Source organism: Rhamphochromis longiceps, linkage group LG5, assembly GCF_057381845.1.
Source record: "Rhamphochromis longiceps isolate RC_006_pf linkage group LG5, R_longiceps_female_GT1.1, whole genome shotgun sequence".
NCBI lineage: Eukaryota > Metazoa > Chordata > Actinopteri > Cichliformes > Cichlidae > Rhamphochromis > Rhamphochromis longiceps.
The window spans coordinates 11,513,042-11,533,583 of record NC_140561.1 but is presented as its reverse complement, the minus strand read 5'-3'; the positions used below and the strand labels follow the sequence as shown (position 1 = coordinate 11,533,583).

The 20,542-nt window shown below is 39.2% G+C and overlaps 3 protein-coding genes across 6 annotated transcripts in view; all 3 read left to right on the top strand.

Annotated features, from left to right (window-relative positions):
• Positions 1–2,203, top strand: part of ndrg3a (ndrg family member 3a) — a 38,467-nt gene extending 36,264 nt beyond the window's left edge. For 2 of the 3 annotated variants that reach the window (XM_085405812.1, XM_085405814.1), the window contains 2 exons: positions 636–674; positions 1,160–2,203. In XM_085405812.1, the coding sequence (XP_085261938.1) occupies positions 636–674; positions 1,160–1,332 (212 nt within the window). In that variant the 3' untranslated portion in view covers positions 1,333–2,203. The remainder of the gene's footprint in view (positions 1–635; positions 675–1,159) is intronic. The other variant, XM_085405813.1, reaches the window with a different exon arrangement.
• A 1,540-nt stretch (positions 2,204–3,743) lies between these two features.
• Positions 3,744–7,669, top strand: sla2a (Src like adaptor 2a). Of its 2 annotated transcripts, none has more exons than XM_085405815.1 (8): positions 3,744–4,033; positions 4,500–4,606; positions 4,998–5,097; positions 5,194–5,280; positions 5,619–5,722; positions 6,232–6,384; positions 6,468–6,597; positions 6,972–7,669. In XM_085405815.1, the coding sequence occupies exons 2-8, from the start codon at positions 4,540–4,542 to the stop codon at positions 7,096–7,098; spliced, it is 768 nt and encodes a 255-aa protein (XP_085261941.1). In that variant the 5' UTR covers positions 3,744–4,033; positions 4,500–4,539; the 3' UTR covers positions 7,099–7,669. The 2 variants fall into 2 exon arrangements, with proteins under 2 accessions (XP_085261941.1, XP_085261942.1); XM_085405816.1 differs by having other exon boundaries at positions 4,503–4,606; positions 6,972–7,668.
• Positions 7,670–8,234: 565 nt separating this feature from the next.
• Positions 8,235–20,417, top strand: trpc4apa (transient receptor potential cation channel, subfamily C, member 4 associated protein a). The gene is made up of 18 exons (XM_085405811.1): positions 8,235–8,390; positions 10,890–11,018; positions 11,158–11,274; positions 11,409–11,466; positions 11,576–11,631; positions 11,768–11,896; positions 12,511–12,712; positions 12,869–13,054; positions 13,175–13,317; positions 13,405–13,536; positions 13,635–13,693; positions 13,794–13,979; positions 14,156–14,246; positions 14,334–14,474; positions 14,572–14,683; positions 15,002–15,114; positions 15,268–15,474; positions 17,843–20,417. Exons 1-18 carry the CDS (start codon positions 8,265–8,267, stop codon positions 17,978–17,980), a joined length of 2,325 nt encoding a protein of 774 aa, XP_085261937.1. The 5' UTR covers positions 8,235–8,264; the 3' UTR covers positions 17,981–20,417.
• Positions 20,418–20,542: the final 125 nt, after the last annotated feature.

Genomic DNA, 20,542 nt, shown 5'->3' with positions numbered 1-20,542 from the left:
AAATAAAAACATAAAAAGCAGAAAAGCCACAAACACATCTCTAGAAGACCCTACAGGCTTGCTATGCACCAACCAAGACTCTGATCGATGGACAGATGAATGTAGTTTTGCTTTTACCAGCTGCACAGATGATCGCTGTCTATGTGTGTCATTCTGTAACACCAACTCTATTTTGCATTCTCTCTTTCCCGGGCCATTCACTGTAGGAGGGCAGCTATGTGTATCTAGTGTGCCAGAGCCTGGGTTTTACCTTAAAGGCCACCAAGTGCTCCTGTTGAGTAAATGCCACTGCAGGATTAGAGCAGATTAAAAAGAGTGTTTTCATGCAGTGAAAGTGTGGAAAAAAAATCTTAACACCTCAGCATGTTTCTGAAAGCTGGTTTTCCCTCATTAACACATTGCCACAGTGTGAAATGCAAAGGGAAACGGCCAGAAAGTTCAGGAACTCAAGTGTACGGTATAACTTGCATGCATGTCTTCATTTCTTACCTGCTGTTGCTAGCAAACAAATGACAGCTATTTGTCTACAAAAATTGCTGCGAAATACACAGAGGTGTGGCAAAGCACCACGAAGAGCTTGCTTTTCAACATGTCTCCCTTTCTCCTTTCTTTCCCTCTTTAATCATTGCCTGAAGTTCCCTACGTTCTTCTCAGTCACCTGAGCAACGAATCAGGTACCAGGTTTTTAAGTAGCTGCCAGATGACGAGGCTTTGAACTCAGTGGCCTCATAACAGTACAGTGGATGAATGTCAATGTATGCACGAAGTTCTCGAGAGAGCACTGTTTAATATTTGGAACAGCAGCTCTGGGTTGTGGATACAGTCAGCATACTGCACCCTTTGCATACTCTGATGACATTCACCTCACTCCCACTCAGCATGCCCCGAGTGTCCTAGTTTACTGCATGAGCTGCCGCTGTTGCTTCCTGTCAGTTCCATTGGATTGCAAATACGGTGTGCTGCTGCTGTACTTACTGTTAGCACATTTGTGGATTATTTGATTTGATTAGTCTCCATTTATGAGAGCAGTTTGCATGCTAAGCACTTGTTTCCTGTTGTTGTTGTTGTTGTTGCTGATGTGTCACGGTATCTGCATTCCCACGCTGCACCGAGTCTGTGGGCCGTGTGAGTGGAATATTAACGCGCGTTTCTCTTTCAGTACCTTCAGCAGGAATGACTCGCTTGGCTCGCTCACGCACCACCTCCTCTTCCAGCATCACCTCCATGGACAACAGTCGCAGCCGCAGCAACATCAACAGCCTGCTGGAGGGCGGCACCACCGGGAGCCTGGACAGCAAGGCCGGGCCCCAGACCATGGAGGTCTCCTGCTAAGCCCCCAATCCGCCCCCACCTCGCACTCTCCCATAGTAACTTATGTCCCTTCTCCACGTCTCTCTAACTTTCTCTCTCTCTCATCCTAAGCAGCTCAATGCTAGGAAGATCTATAATGATCTATGTGATTAGAAAGGAGGATGTAATAAATATATTAACAGATCCATATTATAAAATATTGTATTAAATACACTGTCAAACTCACATTCCTATCAGAAACCATAACTCCATTCAGATGTGTTGTATATTCAAAAACCATATGATTGACCATATGACTCAGCTGTCCAGTCCTGTATTTATTTTTTTTCACATTGTCGTTGTTTCAAATGTCTTCACACAGTGTAGAAATCAAAGTAACTGGGGTTTTTTTAAACTCCTAACATCGATTGTAAATCATGATTGTGTGTCTTTATTGTCAAACTAGCTGCAATGCAAATTAGATACAACGCACAGCAGGAGATCACTTAGTATTTGCAGAAATAAAGCTGCATAGAAAGTGATGTGGATGATGCGTGCAAGTAGCATTGCATACTGTAGCACACTGTAAGTCCAGCTAAGTTAAATGTAGAGCTGCTCTTGAACTTTCAGTTGTGTTTCACTTCAAGTAATTTGACTTTGTTTGGTTTTTTAACTCAACCCAGCATTTCATTTTCCCTTCTGCTTTGTGTTGATGTTTTTTTAATTTGCTTTTTTTCCCCTTTTTTTGATGTTGTTCAGTTGACTAGTATATTCATTGTTGTTTTAACAACCTTCAACAAGTGGGATCTGATGTGAAAAGTATGAGTCCCTTCCATCAGGGGCCATGTGGTGCTTCTCACTGTCTGCTGGTTAGCTCATTTATATTACTACTGAATAAAGATACGAGAACGTGTCTTGTTTTTATTTGTCAGTGCTTTTACCAATAATTCTGCTAAACCAACGGCTTGTGAACAAGCGTGCAACCTAATCGAATGAATGACAGAAAGAGCGCGTCTGCGAGCAGAGCGTTCTCATACATCGGCTCTCCCGTTAGTGGAAAAGTGCGGTGGCTGTGGTGAGTGAGTTTCCAACCGCTCTTGTTTCTTATTTTGTTTCTGAGAGATAACTTCTGCTGTCACAGACGAGGTGGTCTATATTTAGCACATGTTACAAAAACAATGATCAGCTGCTCTGTAAATAAGATGATGATTTCTGAAAACAAAGCAGAATGGGAAAATAGTGTTAATATGCTAATCATAACACACACTGAGGACGTGCTTACTGTAATGATTGTGGGAGCTCTGTTGCTAATTATTAATTGCCCTTACTTGATGGAGCTTTCCAAGCATTTTTGCATAGAATATAATGTGATGACATGCATAAACCCCATTATGACGAATGCCCTGTTTTTGTCGACATCTGTGGTGCATTTACTGAGGTTGTACTCGGAGAAGCTGAGGCGGGCTGATCGTTGCATTATTTTTTTTACACGAGTTGACTAAAACACAGGAAATATGCACTATTTAGTGACCCTTTTTCAGTTTCTATTTGAGAAAGATGTACATCAGTGGTTTGGAATAAGTTAATCTCAGATATTTTTTTTTTTTTAAAAGAGCACAAAGTTCTTTCCATCTGTGCTAACAGGCTGTTCTGGTGATTCAGCACCAATCTGATCTGTTCTTGCTGTATTGTTTCCGTGCAGGGTACACTTGCTCATTTGCGTCTGAAGCAGCTCAGAGTACATCTGATTAAGACACAGAACAAGGAGATATGACAGTTTTATCTTGGTTTTATTAATATTTCCAAGAACGACTGGTTTGGTTTGTGTTTTTTCAACAGAGACATGCTTTTCTTTCCTACCCTCTCATGGTTTCATAAGCAGTAGAGCTACACAGTTACAGAATTCGTGACAATTTAAAAAAAATAATAATCTGGATTGCCTTTCACCTTTTCACACTTACATGTATAAAAGAGCAGGACCCCACTGGTGGGCTGTTTCTGCATTGTCACTGTGGTGGATGGATGAGAAATCATGGCACGTGTGGGTTGGCAGTGGAACCGCCTGATTCTGCAGAAGTTTGTCTTTTATCTCACAGCAACAACTGGAATCTTAACATGATGGATAATAATGTAAAGAGCGAAAACATCTCCACGGTTTTCCCTTTTCCGCACATTTCAAAATACAGAAATTCAGATAGTTTGTCCAGTATAAGCTTATTTTGCATTAACTGTCACTGTAAACTGATGACACCTCTTCAACCCACAATGCGCCACAGGGTTCATGTACATGGGGATGACAAATTTCACTGACGTACACATTCATTCCATAAACAAGCGCACAATTGGTGCCTCTTCAAAACAGCCTGCATCAGAGAAATCAACTTGAGGTAGTTTATGTCACTGTTGAGCGTCACAGGAAGTTGCAGTTAAGCCGCATGTATAAAAGCCAGGCAGGAAGCTTCCTCTCTTCAGTGAGCCCACGCGATAAACAGCTGCGCAAACACAGCAGTCTTCGTGGTAACTGATCAGAGCAAGGAACACACTGAATGAGCAGCGTGCCTGAGTAGGAACTTGAGCTTATACATGTACTACACGTTGCCCAAGCAACATTGGATGTGCTGAAGGCCGAAGAACATTTTTCACTGGGAAGACTTGGATTTGATTTGTTATCGTGAAAGGAGTCTAACTAATTGAGCGGAATATATTTTCTGGAGGGACATTTTTCATCCAAGAATTGAAAAAGGTGAGAATATGCTTTTCTTTCCCCCCTTTTGTTCCAGGACTTCACTTTCACAACGAGGAAATTATGCTTAAATTTCCTTTGAATTTTTGTCACTGAGTGATGATCATGCACTGCAAAGAAATGGAGTGGTTAGTTACGGTGTTTTAGTTTGAGATATGTTCCTGCCTTGCTGCTACCGCAGAAGTAAAATCTCATCTCACTTTGCATTTGAGAAACTGACCATAGTTCTCACATAAGTATTGCATTGGAAATTTAACACAGGATATCATACCTCTTGTTGTGGTTAGGCGCCTTCCTGTATTCTGGTTTTGTTGCCCGGATTCAGATGTCCTAAAAAAATATCCTGCACCTCTAAGTAGCTTTACAGATACCACAATGCCAATGCATGAACTACATTTGCAGTTCAATTATGAATTTGTGCTACTAAAGGCGATTTCATAATAACACTATATTTTTTCCCCCCTAGCAGCAGTAGACATTTCAAATTAGCAAGAAAACCACAGACAATGGGGACCTGCCTCACCAGATGCCAATCCAACCTGACAGTCTTTGAAAACCCAGATGAGTCAATGGGTAGGTTTAATCCCAGGACAGAAATATGTGTGTGTATGTATATATATATATATATATATATATATATATATATATATATATATATATATATATATATATATATATATATATATATATATATATATATATATATATATATATATATATATATATATGCATATATATATATATATGCATATATATATATATATATATATATGCATATATATATATATATATACATATATATATATATATATATATATATATATATATATATATATATATATATATATATATATATATATATATATATATATATATATATATATATATATATATATATATATGTATGTATAATTAGCCAAAGGCAAGATTAAAATCAAATATCTCTTCCTTTCTATCTGTGCAGAGAGCCCAGAAACCGTGATTGTGTCTCTTGTTGATTACCCATCATTTGGAGAAACACAACTGACCATGTGCATTGGGGAAAGACTGACCATGACATCAGAGTATGTATTACTGCTCTTAATGTTTCAGTTTTAATGTTCAGCTACAATTAGTGATGAGTGTCATTTATTTATTTCTGTATTTATTTTAACTCACAGTGACGGGGACTTCATAATGGTGAGATCCACAACGACAGGCCGGGAGAGCTACGTCCCTATCGAGTACACGGCCAGAGTTACTGACAGGTACAGACACAAGGACCGCGTTAGCAGATTTGTCACATTTTTCTGTGCGTGACAAAAGTCGGAGGAGTTGAAATGAAAGGGGAGGCGGGGAGTTCCCTGAGAGGTGGGAGGGGTCCCTGTGTAGGTGAACTTTTACCTCAGTGGAGACAAATGTTTGGAACAGAGCTTTTCTTTTTCGGTGACATGATCAGCTCCTCCCTCCTGCAGTTTCAGTCCTCCTCCAGTGGTGAATGTGCTCTGATGTTGTTCCACTGGATTTTTCCTAACAGTAAAATATGACATTGTCCTCTCATCTTACTGTTCTGAATGTGCATTTTTTTTTAATTATTATTATGCAGGTGGCTGTTCAAAGGCATCAGCAGGTACAAAGCAGTGGAGCTGCTCATGCGTCCTAATAACCAGAATGGAGCCTTCTTGATTCGAGAGTCAGAGACAAGCAGAGGTTAGAGGTTTTTATTGTTTTTTGTTTTTTATTCCCCCTTTGTTAATTGTTAGATTTATCATTACCATTCAGTCCGAGGCCAACGTCATGCTAGGAACCCTGAAATTTCTTCATTTGAAGTTGCATTTCCCCTTAGCCTAGCTTTGCTGGGGAGGAGTATTTCCTACCCAGTTATTTTCATTTTCATTTCTTCTGTACTTCTAAAAGTGGTGATGGCTTGTTACACTTATTAAGTATGTATAAAGGATTGTTATTGTTCATGTATATGAATTTATTTATTTATGGAGTATTCATCATCAGACATTGAATCCAGTATAATAATTTCCTTAAGCAAAATCGCCCTTAAACTGCTATTTCTATTTCTACTGAAGGCACAGCTATTTACAGACTATACTGTAAAGCTCAGTAGAAATATTTAGTTTGCTTCAGAAACAACTGGAACTATGGTTAACAACTAAGACTGGCATATTTTATTAATTCCTGCATCTGTGTGTTATTTCTTTATTTAGATTCCTACTCGCTATCTATCCTGAGGAGAACCAGCTCTTCGCACCAGGACTGTGTGAAGCACTACCGCATTTCTACCCTCCCGAATGGATGGGTCTACATATCTCCAAGCCTGACTTTCTCCACCCTGCATTGCATGGTGGAACACTATTCAGGTTCGTATTAATGTTGAGACTATTTTGCTTTAACACTAAAGCCCTTGAAAAGATCGATGCTAAAATGTTGCCTTCTTTTGCAGAGACCGCAGATGGATTGTGCTGTCGGCTGGCAATGCCTTGCTTCATCCAGGGTTTAGACAATGCTGAAGAGGCCCGGCCTATTCCAATAACGACCAGGAGGCCCACCATCAAATGGAAGGAAATCAGCAGGTGTGGCTCGCTCTAGATTTACTTGTACTGATGTCTTCCATAAGATGTCACTCTGTGACTCATTTTTCAGCGCTGTCTTTCCTAGATTAGCATCAAGATCTGCCTTTTCCGTTTATGTTGACAGTCTGTTAGAAAGATAATGATTCAGCACTGCAGTAATGTACTGAATAAACTGGTGTGAAGAGTGTGTAAACAACACCGGCAGACATGCCAACAGATAGGCCTGTGGTTACAGTGGGTACGTGCCAGTTGTGAATGTGTGGAGCCTGCAAATGTAGAGCAGGATGTGCAGGTTGAAACGGCAGTCTCCAACGGATTCAGTTACCACATCACTTTCCTCACTGAAGTCTCAAATTCTTCTTTGTCCCCTCCAGATCGGTGATCTTAAAGAGGAAGAGGACAGTGTCAGACCACTCTCTGGTGAGCGAGGGGCTCAGGGAGGCTATTTACTCCTACCTCCAAATGACCGAGGCCGGCGAAAACAGCTGCTGGGACACTTGAGGAAAGACTGCAGAGTGAGACTCTGTAATTCATCGGCTGCGGCTTGGGGATCCCACTGGAAGAGGCCGTCTACACGCCCAAGTGCAGTCTTTAGAGACTGCCCTGGAATAGCGAGAGGGCTGAGACACTACGCTGTGTGGAGATATGCAGTACTGCAAACTATATGAGCTGGAGGACTGCTTTTGTGGATGTGTGTCCAAAGAGGCATACAGAGGAGCTTTGAGAAATGTGTTCTCATTTGGCTCCGAAACATTGAATGTATCTTTTAATTTATAAACTAATGTGTACTTGCAGGTTGAATGTCATATTATGTGTTAATATTATTGGAATATGATTGTTATCATGGTTGTGTCATTGGAATCCAATAAAAATATATAATTTATGTAACACATGTGCAGATTCTGTGAAATAACCAAACAACTTCGAGGGGAACATGCTAAAGTCCATTTGCTATGCTATTCCATAAAAAAATGAAAAACATGCTCTTGTACTGACACATGCATAGCCACACACGTATAGTACACTCATAGAGACATGTAGCCACAGCTTTAAAAGTGCAAAGACATCCGTGTTAGACTGCAGAGGCAAAGCAAGAGAAACACTTTCTCTGGGTGCCGAAGTGGATCACTGAATTCACGATACACTTGCTATCAGCACACAATATCCTCAACACTTTTCCATTCGTTTTGCAGTTTTCGAGTTTTGAAAACAAGCTGCACAAACCGATGAATGACTTATGTTTTTTTTAGTCGTGCTGGTTACCATTGCCGCAAAAACACGAAACTACTGTGAAACGAATACTTGTACCGAGCTTGCACTGCAACAGCTCATCTTTTAAGTACGTACGTTTAAGATTAATTAACGTAAGTTCAAGGTAGTTCAAGTGTCCGTAGAATTCAGCCGCCGCCAATAACGCCTACGCTTGTGTGCAATATATAAAAAATATAAGAACGCAAAAATAATTAATGGCAGGCCTGAATTTCTTTTTAATTATTATTTTTTAATTTGTTTATATATCGCGGTATATATGTATAAGAACGGAATTACCAAACGCACAAGCTCGTAGAGTCTGCTTCTCTGCCAGCAGATGCCGCTTAATTACCTCAAATAATTCATCAAAGCCTTTCACTTCCTGCCCAAACAGTTCAGTTCAGGAAGAAGAAATAATGGCGACGCTTCTGGGGTGCGAGTCCCCTTGTACGAGAGGAAAACGAAGAAACTACAGTAGCAATATCATCACGAAGTTCACGGCCACTAAAATCACCGGCCAGGGCTTCAGTCGAGGAACACAGGTGGGAGAAACGACATTTGTTTTGACTGTTAAACCACTCGAAAGTTGATCGACTGAGACCAGGGACTTGCGCTTGGAATCGAGCCTGAAAGGAAGACGTTGTCCGAGAGACCTAGCTGGAGCTGTAGTCGCTCCTGTCAGCTCGGGCTTGACTAACAGGCTAAACATAACGGGGTGTGATTTTTCTTTGGCAATTTTAAACTATGATACAACCTATTGCCAGGAAACATGTTTTTGCTCGCTGACAATCCAAATGACGCTGTCACTGCTACAAGTGTATGAGAAAAGCTCCGTTGAAGTGGCTCTTTTGTTGTTAGCTTTACATTAGCTTAGCATTGGAGGCCAGGTTTTGTACGATATAAAACATTTTAAAGTCGGTTGTCTTCGGACTGTTCTTATGGCCGTTGACTATAATAATGTAAATATTTCTACAGCGCCCCTCACTTTATTTTCTAAATACTGTAATCTTGGTATAAACGACAGTAAGATTTGCTAATGGTAGTGAAGGAGCTAGCGACAGCTAACTAGCTAAGCCAGCAGAATAGCTCAGGTGATTACGTAACAGCACTAACCACAATAACTATCGTTTCCATAAATGGGTACGCCACAACAGCTGTTAAGGTATGTTAACGTTCGCAGGTTTATTTTTGTGCCATTTACACGATATTTCTAAGTGTGAAGGGTTGGTTTTTGATTTAATGCTAGCGACAGCTTACGCCAACTGTTTAGATTTTCACGTATCTTCGTGCATACGAATGTCGCAGCTCTCCGGGTGTTTCCACACGTTCAACTCATGCATATCTATTATGATATTGCCCGTTTCATCCTAAAAAAAAAAGCCGTCAAATTGTAAAGCCGATTAAACCCATTAACACCTTTTTTGTTTTCAATGCATATGTTAGTGGCGTGACTGTCACATTTCCAGCTAGCGTACTGCGTAATGACGTTTACAAAGAAGCTTTGTTCTTAAGTAGAGGTTCTAATAACGCAAGGTATTTCCAGCGTTATCTGTTAACGCCCCCGATAACCCTGAACACGTCGACTTTAAACAAGTTTTCTTAGGCCGTCCAGGGAATGTTATGAATTGCTGTAATTTGGGAAAACACAGGAGTCCTGCCAGTTCTGCTGACACATGAACAGATTTTAAGGAGGGTATGTCATGTGCTGTGGTTTGAGCCTTCAGTTGTCAGAGCAGTCCACTTGGTGTTTTAGGTTGAACTGCCTCTGAGACATGAATTAAAGCTAATTATTTGATCATTCTTCAGCTTTTTGCCCAATTTCAGCAAAGTTGGTGGAGCATGGCCAAAACAATTACCCATTAAATTTTGTTACAGATCATTTTGTTTAAAATTGCCTGAAAGGTTCTTAGGCCTTGATTGATTACTCTCTGAGTTTTTTTTTTTTTTTTTCTTCATCATCTTTAATATAAAAAAAGGGGGCAATATTAAGAATTGGTCAAATCATTTCATGTGAAAGTGACAGTAGGAAGACTGGGCTTGTTTGCTGTTTTCACAACCAGTACCTGCCCAGAGTAAACAGAGTTAAGATATCACACATTGTAATAAAGTCAGTTTGTCATGCATAAATATGCTTTTTTTTTAATCTCAACTTTTTATTTCATTCTTTCTCAGTGAGACGTTTTCTGGTAACAACATTTAAAAACATGCATATTTACATTTTCTTTCGCATATTTTTAACTTGGTCAATAATGTTTTTGTGTAGATGTTCTTTTCTTCCAGGAAGTTTATATGTCACAATAAATATGTGTTTCCTGTGATCAAGGGAGGCAATGACTCTGATCTTAAGGTCTCTATGACTTTAGATTTCATAAGGTTTAAATAGAAACTCTGTTGGGGCATGTTAGCTTTTGTAGTCTATGGTATGATCAAAGGTGTGGCTTTTTTAGTTTCATTTAAAAGAAGGCTTACTACCTTGCTGTACTCATAAAATGTTTCTTTCTTTGAAAGTTGCAAACCTATTGGAATGAGAATTTTATTATTTATTTGACTGACAACACACATATTTTATGAGTATGTGTTATAGTCAATGTCACGCTGCTTTTATGTTTATTAACGATGTAATTTTATTTAAAGGTCTAAAAGAAAATTGTATATTTTTACTATGTATAGCTGATTTCACAAAAACGTCATACAGTTTAGAATAAAGTATGAGAAGACCTTCTCACATAGCGGACAGTAAATGTCAGACTGATTTTTCACTACTGAAAGTACTATGTAGTATTGTGGTTTCTGAGCAGAATGTGCAGGACAGCATATACTTGTGGTGAATTCTCAAAACAATTACCTGTGCTATTCACAGATTGACTTAATCAAACATTACAGACTTGAAACTAGGGAGCTGGTGGGATAAAGTCTGTTTAGTGCTAATTGGATTGATTCTGACATTTGCAGTCTCATATACTGCTCCTCTAAGTAGTATCTAGTTCAGGACTGCAGTGCATGTTTGAAAAGGGCTCATGTTGCCTCTTTATGTGTTGTAGCTCCCAGGAGGCCTGCTTCAGGAGAGAGATAAACGTGCCAAGTGGAATGGCATCCCTACTCTGCTGCAGAAGCTCTATGAGAGCAGCCATCCCAACAGTGACCTCTCCCATGCCCACACCTTTCTTAAGGTATCCACATAGCACTAGTCCATCAAAGGAGGCAGTGAAATGACTGGTTTTAGCTTCTTTTTTTTTCTTTTTTTTGCTTAGTGTTTTACTTTGAAAACTGGTGGGGAAAATAGTAATGTGACCACTGTTTTTTTGGCAGTTATTATTATCCCAGCTGTCTGTGGAGGCCATGTCCTTTGTCACAGAGGACAGGAAGACCGCTCAGGAATCCACCTTCCCCAACACGTACACTTTTGACCTCTTTGGTGGAGTTGATGTAAGTCTTACATTCTTGTGGTGTTATTGGACTGAAGCTGTTATTTCTGAAGAATAAACTCTCATGTATAGCTCAACTCCTCCTGAGATACTGGAGAAATAAAATGGTTTTCTCATTTGTCTGTGTTCATAAAGCTTCTAGTGGAAATCCTGATGAGACCTACACTAACTATGCAGAAGAAGAAACCTAAAAGTAAGTAGGACTGCCATAACATCTGTCCGCATTTCTGCGTTTTAGTTCTTAGTTTTTTTCCTATAATCCTGAAACAGTCAGATTAATATTTGTGCTTCTGTTACAACAGTGAATGATGACCTGGTCAAAGACTGCCTTAGTGTTCTGTACAACTGTTGCATATGTGTAAGTACCATGTTACATATTTTTCATATAAAATATGCCGCACATATCATATTTTCCCTTCCAGTTGTTTGCCTTGATGCAGAATCATTTTTGCATAATTTAATGACCGTGTAAAATTCCTTGTTTAAATTCATAGACGGAGGGCGTCACAAAGAGTCTGGCTGCTAGGGATGACTTTGTTCTGTTTCTCTTCACCTTGATGACAAACAAGAAGACCTTTCTGCAGACTGCTACTCTTATTGAAGATATTCTTGGAGTAAAAAAGGTGTGTCAAAGTAAAGAGTTCTACTTGGATTAAGTGACAGTAGGGGGTAAATGTATTTATGGATCTCTTGACTTCACTTTAATGCATAGTTACTCAACTATTTAAAAAGGATTTTAAGCAATGGATTATAATCATGTGTTAGCCATGCGACAGACTGGCGACCAGTACAGGGTGGACTCTGGCAAAAACTCCAGTTACTTAATTATCCATAACTAAGCCAGCTATCTGTCAGAGCACTGTGGAGATTATAAAATGCGACTGATTTAATTTTATTCTGTGTGCTCCTGATGGTTTAGACATCTCTCTCACTTCACTTAGCAGCTTTCCTTAATCTTTTTACTAATTATGACAGATAAACCTTTGGTCCATGAAAATGTATAAGTCACAGTTAGCCTAGTTAGTATGTATTATTCTGATCATTTGTCAGTTTTGTAAATACAAAAGAAGTAAATATTTTCAGGTCTTGCGCGTAAACTGGCATGTAGCATTTATACATATATCTGCTGGGTCAAATCAAATTTAGTCGGGGTCTGTCTCAAAAGTTACTTTTGAAAGTGTTGCAATGTCTGCATTCTGTTCACATTTGATGTTTTACATCTGGTCACACCTTTCAGGAGATGATCCAGTTAGAGGGCATCCCTAACCTGTCGGGTCTGGTCCAAAGCTTTGACCAGCAACAGCTAGCCAACTTCTGTCGCATCCTTTCTGTCACAATCTCAGAACCTGATGTGGGAAATGATGACAAGCACACCCTGTTGGCCAAAAATGCACAGCAAAAACGCAATGCAAGTCCTTCACGTGCAGAGGTCAACCAGGGTAGGTTGTCTTCAGAGTTCAAAGATTTATTGGCTGTGTCATTTATTTTGTACAATAGCAAGAGTGCATTTGACTGCGTTTGTTTACCCTGTTTCTGACACTTGTAACAAGAAATGTCATTAAACTGAACTAACAGGCCTTTTTTTTTTCCAACAGTAACCCTGCTGAGCATCCCAGGATTCATTGAGCGGCTTTGTAAATTGGCCACTAGAAAGGTATCTGAAGCCACAGGTGCTAACTTCCTGCAGGAGCTGGAGGACTGGTACACATGGCTGGATAATGCTCTGGTACTGGATGCTCTCATGCAGATGGCCACTGAGGAACCTGAGCAAAGCAGTACAGGTGAGAAAAAAGGCATTTATGATACTGCTAACTCATGGTTGCATTCCCGTGAACTTTTAATAATACATTTGGACATGTTTTTTTGTTTTTCTGTTGTTTTTTTTCTCTCCTCACCTACAGAGTCGTCAGATGAGAGTTCTCTGGCTACCAGCCCTCTGAGACATCGACTGCCCCAGTCCATGAAGATTGTCCATGAGATTATGTATAAAGTAGAAGTACTGTATGTGCTCTGTGTTCTTCTGATGGGCCGTCAAAGGAATCAGGTACTCTTCCCCACCATTAGAGCTGAGCTTGAATTTTTTGTCTGAACAGAGTTAAATTGTTTTTTCCCCCCCTGTAACTCCTCTCAGGTTCACAAGATGCTGGCTGAGTTTCGTCTCATCCCAGGGCTCAACAACCTGTTCGACAAGCTCATCTGGAGGAAATATACAGTTTCGAATCACGTTGTGCATGGCCAGAATGAGAACTGTGACTGTAGTCCAGTATGAAATTTCAATTCAGTAGTCTTAAACTCATCATTACAATTACATATCACTTTTTAAAATATGGAGGGTGAACACTCTTTATTCCTGTCACACAGGAGATATCCTTCAAAATCCAATTCTTGCGATTACTTCAGAGTTTCAGTGATCATCACGAGTAAGCAGCGTTTTTTTTATATTTTTTTATTTTTTACTTTTAACCTTAAATGAAATATCAAATGTTGATTTACCTTTTCAATATGTTCCCTATCTTTCAGGAACAAGTACCTCCTTCTAAATAGCCAGGAGTTGAATGAACTGAGTGCCATTTCCATGAAGGCTAATATCCCAGAGGTGGAAGCTCTTGTCAATACAGATAGAAGCCTCGTGTGTGATGGGAAGAAGGGCCTCCTCACACGTCTCCTGACTGTCATGAAGAGGGAGCCTCCAGACTCGTCTTTCAGGTAAGTGTCATGTAGGCCAAAGACGGAGATAATGCAGATTATATAGTCAGCCATCTCTTTAAAAGTCTGACATGCACATATTGGAGAATCAGAGATTGTGCCATTTAAATGACTGCTCGGGGTTTCTCTGTGTAGTTTGCTTTAGCGGATTGTTTCTCTTGGGTGTTTATATATAGATTCTGGCAGGCAAGGGCAGTGGAAAGTTTCCTCAGAGGTGCCACATCCTATGCAGACCAAATGTTCCTTCTGAAGAGGGGCCTACTAGAAGTAAGATAAATGTTACCACCCATGTACAGAGATCTTTCTTCTTCTTTAGTGAATCGGTGTTCACTTTCCATTTTCATTCCTCGACAGCACATCCTGTTCTGCATCATAGACAGTGGTTGTACATCTCGCGATGTCCTTCAGAGTTACTTCGATCTGCTTGGTGAGCTCATGAAGTTCAACATTGATGCTTTCAAGAGATTCAACAAATATGTCAACACTCCAGAAAAGGTATGATGATAGATCCTAGTATTTATTAAGAATATATATACTGGCTGAAAAAGATCTTACTGCATTGTTGCTAATGGTTTTTTCTTTTCTTTTTTAGTTTCAGATGTTTTTAACACAGATCAACAGCTCCCTCGTGGATTCAAACATGCTAGTACGCTGTATCGTTCTTTCATTGGACCGCTTTGAGAGCCAGACTGAAGATGTCAAAGGTAAATGGAAATTTGATGGTTGTAAACTGGTGTTTATAGAATATTTAAGGCAGAACTTAATATGAGCATTTTCTTTTATTTATTTTTTCTTTTTGTTTTGTTTTTTATCTTTGGGACTTTAATGTGCTTAAAGAATACATAAAATTAATGATTGCTGACAAAATCTAAAAGAAAGCAAAGAGTTTGAAGTGGAATTGATAGCTGATGAAACAATGTGCGCCAGAAGTGAGAGTACATTGATACATTTATTTGATTTATTACGTTGTTTTTTTTCCCTCCACTTTACAAACATGTTTTGTGTTCTTTGTTGTTTCCCAGTGGTGGAGGTACTTTCTGAGTGCTGCTTGCTATCGTACATGGCCAGAGTTGAGAACAGGCTGTCGTTCCTTTTCCGACTGGTCAACATCATCAATGTACAGACACTCACACAGGTCTGGGTTCATTTACACCTTGCCACATGTTTTCATAGAAGATCATGGTGATTATTTAGCAAAAAAGTCTGTTTAAAAGTAAACTGTAAGTCAGTTCAGAGACATTTGGCATTTAACATTTTTTAATTATAACTGAGGTCTGTTTCTCTACAGGAGAATGTCAGCTGTTTAAACACCAGTTTGGTGATTTTGATGTTGGCCAGAAGAAAGGCTAAACTGCCCTTCTACCTCAACGCCCTTCGTGAGAAGGAGTATGCTGAGAAGTACCCGGGCTGCCTGCTTAACAACTTTCACAACCTACTGCGATTCTGGCAGCGCCACTACCTCAATAAGGACAAAGACAGCACTTGTCTGGAGAATGTGAGTAGCTGAACGTACAAACACTCAACCAGGTCCAACATCACAGGCAGGAAGCAATGATCTCTTCACTTATATTAAGTGGCATTTGTGTTACACCTTCAAAACATTCCACAGTAGAAACGTTTGCAAGCACAGTGATAAAACCAAGACTTTGATTGCTGTGCTGCAGCACTTGTAAATTGTAGAGGTGCATAGAAGTTCTTTCAGATTAGATATTGTCTTTCATTTTTGTGAAGAACTTCTGTAAGTCAGGGACTTTCCATACAAGAACTGAAATACCCACGCCACACCACCACAACTAAAAACCTGCCCTTCTAAAAAATAGTTTCTTTCTGCTGAATGTTTAAGTGCCACATATCATCTGCAGCAGTAGCCACCACCAGTCAGGAATCCCTGTTAAATCCACCTGCCCATCAGGGGTTAAATAAAACTAGAGTAAAAGAAGAAAATGTATGTGCTCTTTGTGTTCTCCACTCAAACTGTGATTAATTAATTGGAGGTAAACAAATATAAAATTCTTTTTATATTATTTAATATGAAAAAAATACACATGCTGGGACTAAGTTATACCAAAACCGAAGTGTTTACTTTTGCTGTAGCGTTGTCTCAGAAGAGGGCTTTTTCCCCCTTTAATTTTCACATGGCTGTTTAAACATTGATTATGTAAGTAGATCTAAAATATTTGACTGCCCTATGAAATTATCAACTCTATGAGCAACATTTACTCATTAGTGGGACTTAATGCTGAAGATGGTGCAACAGATTTTGCTTTGATGGGAGGGAGATGGAGGGCTCAGCTCCTTTCACAAGCAACAATGTGACTAACAGATGTTTGGAAATAACTTTACAAAATAGCAAAATGGTCATTGAGCTCAAAGTAAAACAATCTAAAAGTTCTATCACAGGAATTCTGTAAAACCCAGACTTCTTACTGTTTTCTGAAGCCATTTTCTTTCATTTGTAAAAGAACATGTAAAGATGTTTCTTAATGTCCCACTCACTGTCAGCATAACAGTTTTACAAGGTGATGTCAATGTGTTTGTTTTGCTTGCTCTGCTGCCACCAAGTGGCAGATGTCTCCAACTTGGCTGCTACAATTTTCCATTAGATTTGCACTGTCCAACCTAATTACACTGTTGACTGCCACAGGTTAATGACTTTGACACATACCAACTTACTGTAGTCTTCAGTACCCATCAAATTTAAACACTATAAAAGTATAGGGTACACAGACACTGCTTAACACAAGAAGTGCTTCCTGTGGGAAATACTTCTATAAATGGGGTCAGAGATTTTAGTTGGCATTTGATGCTTTGCCATTGGTTTAATTTGGAAGGGAAACATTTAATTAGTGGTGGACAGTTTGATCAGGTCATGTAGTGACAGAGTAAAGGATATTAGCGCATAAGCCCTCATTACAGAGATGTATGCACTTTTTGTAATTCTTTGGTGTAGAGAGATGGGTTTTTTGGGGGGGGGGGGGGCAGAGCTTATTATGAAAGAACTAATTTCATAAGTTCAAAATGATTTAATGCTTGCATCAGGAGAACAGTGCCGATCCAAACGTTTGACCCTACAACAAGGTGATTTTTGAAGCTCTGCGGTGTTGTGTAGGGTGTTTTGCATTTTCAGTGGTTTCATGTTTAAACGATGCCAATTATGATTTGTGGTGTTAGTCACCAGATCTCAGCATCATTGATTACCTCTATTTCTATTTTTGAATCTCTTTGAATCTCAGTTATCAAAACACAAAATTAGGGAAAACTTTTAGCCTAGATAAACAAGTCTTAAGTCTGTTCTCGTGGCAATTAGTGGCATTATAACAGGACTATTATTTATTTATTTTATTTATTTTTAAGTATTATTATTTTTGAACACTCATCTGTAAGTGTTAACATTGATCCAAGAGACATCTAGCTAACCTATTCTGATTTAACCTATTTCTCACTACAGCCTGTACTTACCTATAGTTATAGAATATTCACAACATACTTCATACCGTGTACATTATAACACACCATAATAGACCCATTTCTGTAATATACTTACATATCTATATTATTGCTAATATATATTGTAATATATCTATATCACTAAAGCACTTCTGGATGGATGCAAACTGCATTTCGTTGCCCTGTACCTGTGCATGTGCAATGACAATAAAGTTGAATTCTATTCTATTTATCTGTTCATACAAACCAGTAAAAGTCCTTTTACTGGTTTTTACTCTTTTTATGTAAAAGGCTACTTGAATAACTAATTATAACTATTATTATAGCTATAGCTGGGATACCTTTTAGCTGTGGGGTTTTTTTTTTTTTTTTTTTTTTTTTTTTGTTCTTATTCATCTTGGTTTTCCCTTTTTCAGAGCTCCTGTATCCCATTCAGCTACTGGAAGGAGACTGTATCAGTGCTGCTGGGTTCAGACAGGACTTCTCTGTGTGCCATAGCGAGCTACATCGATGAACCATTCATGGATCTGGACAGAGATCTGCTGGAAGATTGACCTCCAGTGTGTGCACTTAGTGCACTGGGGATGGGATGGGGCAGATGGCCACATGGAGCATGGACACCTAAAGCTGGCAATGACCCCGCTGAGCTGAGCCGTCCGGCTGCTTAGGAACTGTGTTCTGGATGTAAAAACTCACCTGTTTGCTGTCTACACCTTCGCATGGAGGCTGTCATCACAGATTTCAGCAAATAGGAGTTTTCCTGGCCATCGTCTTCTCACTGAGTTAAATCCGCTTTTCAAGAGAAAGAAGAGGAAAACCTGTATGCCCACCCCAGATTGGCCACATGGTATAACAGACAATTAAACAACCTTCAAAAAATGACATCTGCATTGGTTGTTTGCTTTAGGTGAAATTTAAAATAAAACTTTTTATATAACCTAGAAAGTTCTATGATAAATATGTATGATTCAACAAGTTATGTTAGGAAAAAAATGGACTTGGTTTGGAAATTACCGCAGCTTGAACTTTCACGTGCAGGTTAGTGGTGTGTCACAGGGCTGCCAGGAGTCACCAGCCTCACTCTCGCACTAACTTCATGCTCTCTGTTGACTCCATGTCACTCCACTGTCTGAGCTTGGAGGAAAATGGCTTTTTACTTTCCCCCCCTTCTCCCCCCCTTATGAGTCCTCTAAAAAGAGAATTTTCAATGAACCCGTCTGTCTATTTTATTAGGTGGCTATTGTTCATTGGTGCTTTCTGGCTCCACTCAGCACATTTAGGTAGCTTGAGGGTGTGCTGGCATTTTCCACATATCACATGGGGTACCTCTCATCTAAAAACCACCCTTCAGTTATGGCTTCAGAAGCCCCACCCAGGGACTCATTAATATTATTATTATTTTTCTTGACTTATATTTTGTGTTGTTAAAACGGTGGCTTTTAGCTCTGGATAAATTGTAGAATAAAATATTGCACATTTGTTTTTATTGTTTATATTTTAACCCATTTGTTAAAAAAAAATCTTCATTATGTAACAGAAGCTTTTGTGAGAAAATGCTTTGGGAAGAGAATAAACTATGCAGGTGTAAGTGTTAAAATAAGAGTTTTTGTTCACCCCATACCCAAAGTTTGCTTTATGCGAATTAGCTTTCAACCCAACATCAGCATTTGATTGGAAATCCTCCACTTTCTCTGGTATCTGGCATTTCCTGAAACCTTCAAGCTGAGAATGACAATCTTCTTGGTGGCTCCTTCTGCATAGCTCAGCTTTAATTTAAACGATGAGCGTGGCTGTGTTAAAGTTGTCCACAGCCTGAATGTGCTCCTGTTTTGTTGAAATGGAAGATGCAGAGCTAAAAAGATTTGGATGTGTCCAGTCAAACAAGTACAAATGAATCAGCTACCTCATGTTTTATCCCAACGCCGTACAGATCAAACCACTCCTAATCACAAGTGTACAGATTTAATCCCAGCACGTTGTGTTCACGTGAATGTATGAGGGCATTTCCGACACCACGAGTTGTGCTTTTTTTGCCTTGAGATGCAAGTGAACATGTCAATTTTTTTTTTTTTTTTTTTTTTTTTTTGAAGCCTTCTATTTGCTTTAAAGCTTCTTAAGGTTCTCCTATTTTTTAGCTTTTAGCATGTCTTAAAACTCTTGACTGGTGTGCGCAAACTTTAAATGACTTCATCTTCTGTGCTTTGCAGTGAAAGTAACGCAAGTACCCGTAAGTGCTTCTTTTTCGAGTTCTCCATTTCTTTGTTGGATGCCCAAGAATATTTACAACGGTGTTCTTCAGGACAGATTGTTTATTACGCTGTTATCGCTTCAGCCGTTGGTGGTAGAAGTCGGACGAAGCTGTTGGTATGAAAGCATGAATGGTGTGAGCTCTTTGGAATACCTGTATAAACATTTTCTTCACCCTAGTTTCCGTAGCTTTGTGATGAGTTTCTGAGAGTGACCCTTCTGTATGATGCACAAGAGAACTGGTTCTCTATAGTAATGCTGTATGTGGTGTGATCCACCCAGTAGGCCTTAGTTTTCATTCATTAGTTTGTACAGAAAAAAATGGTGAAATGTTATCCTCTTTGGCCAAAAACATGCTGCATAATATAACACACTATTTGACTTATTTTAGACCCCTGACTTTGACTTTAACTGTACATTTTATGTAATGTTTAGCATGAGGGGGACGGTCATAAAAAGCCCTAAACACACTTTTACAACTGATTATATGGTGCTTTTTTTTTTGGGGTGGGAGGGAGTGAAGGAAGATGATTGTATCTCACTAGGATTGACGGCATCTATGGGGTTTGCGACAAACGGCATTTCAAAGATGCTGACAGTGAGTAATGTCGTGTACAATCTGTCGTAAAACGGCTTTAGGAAATTATACATCTATTTTTCATCTTTATGGTTAATCTCTGACTAACCCTGTTCAACTCACAAAATCTGTTCCACATTCTAATAAACACTTCGGTAACAAACTTGCCCTCATGCTCCTGCTCTAATGCTGGTATTCAAGTTTAATTTCCTTATTTAACAGCTGTTTGTCAAATTAATCATATAATAAATTCTTCTTTAGACTGTCTTTGTTGAATCGCATCTCTCTATCA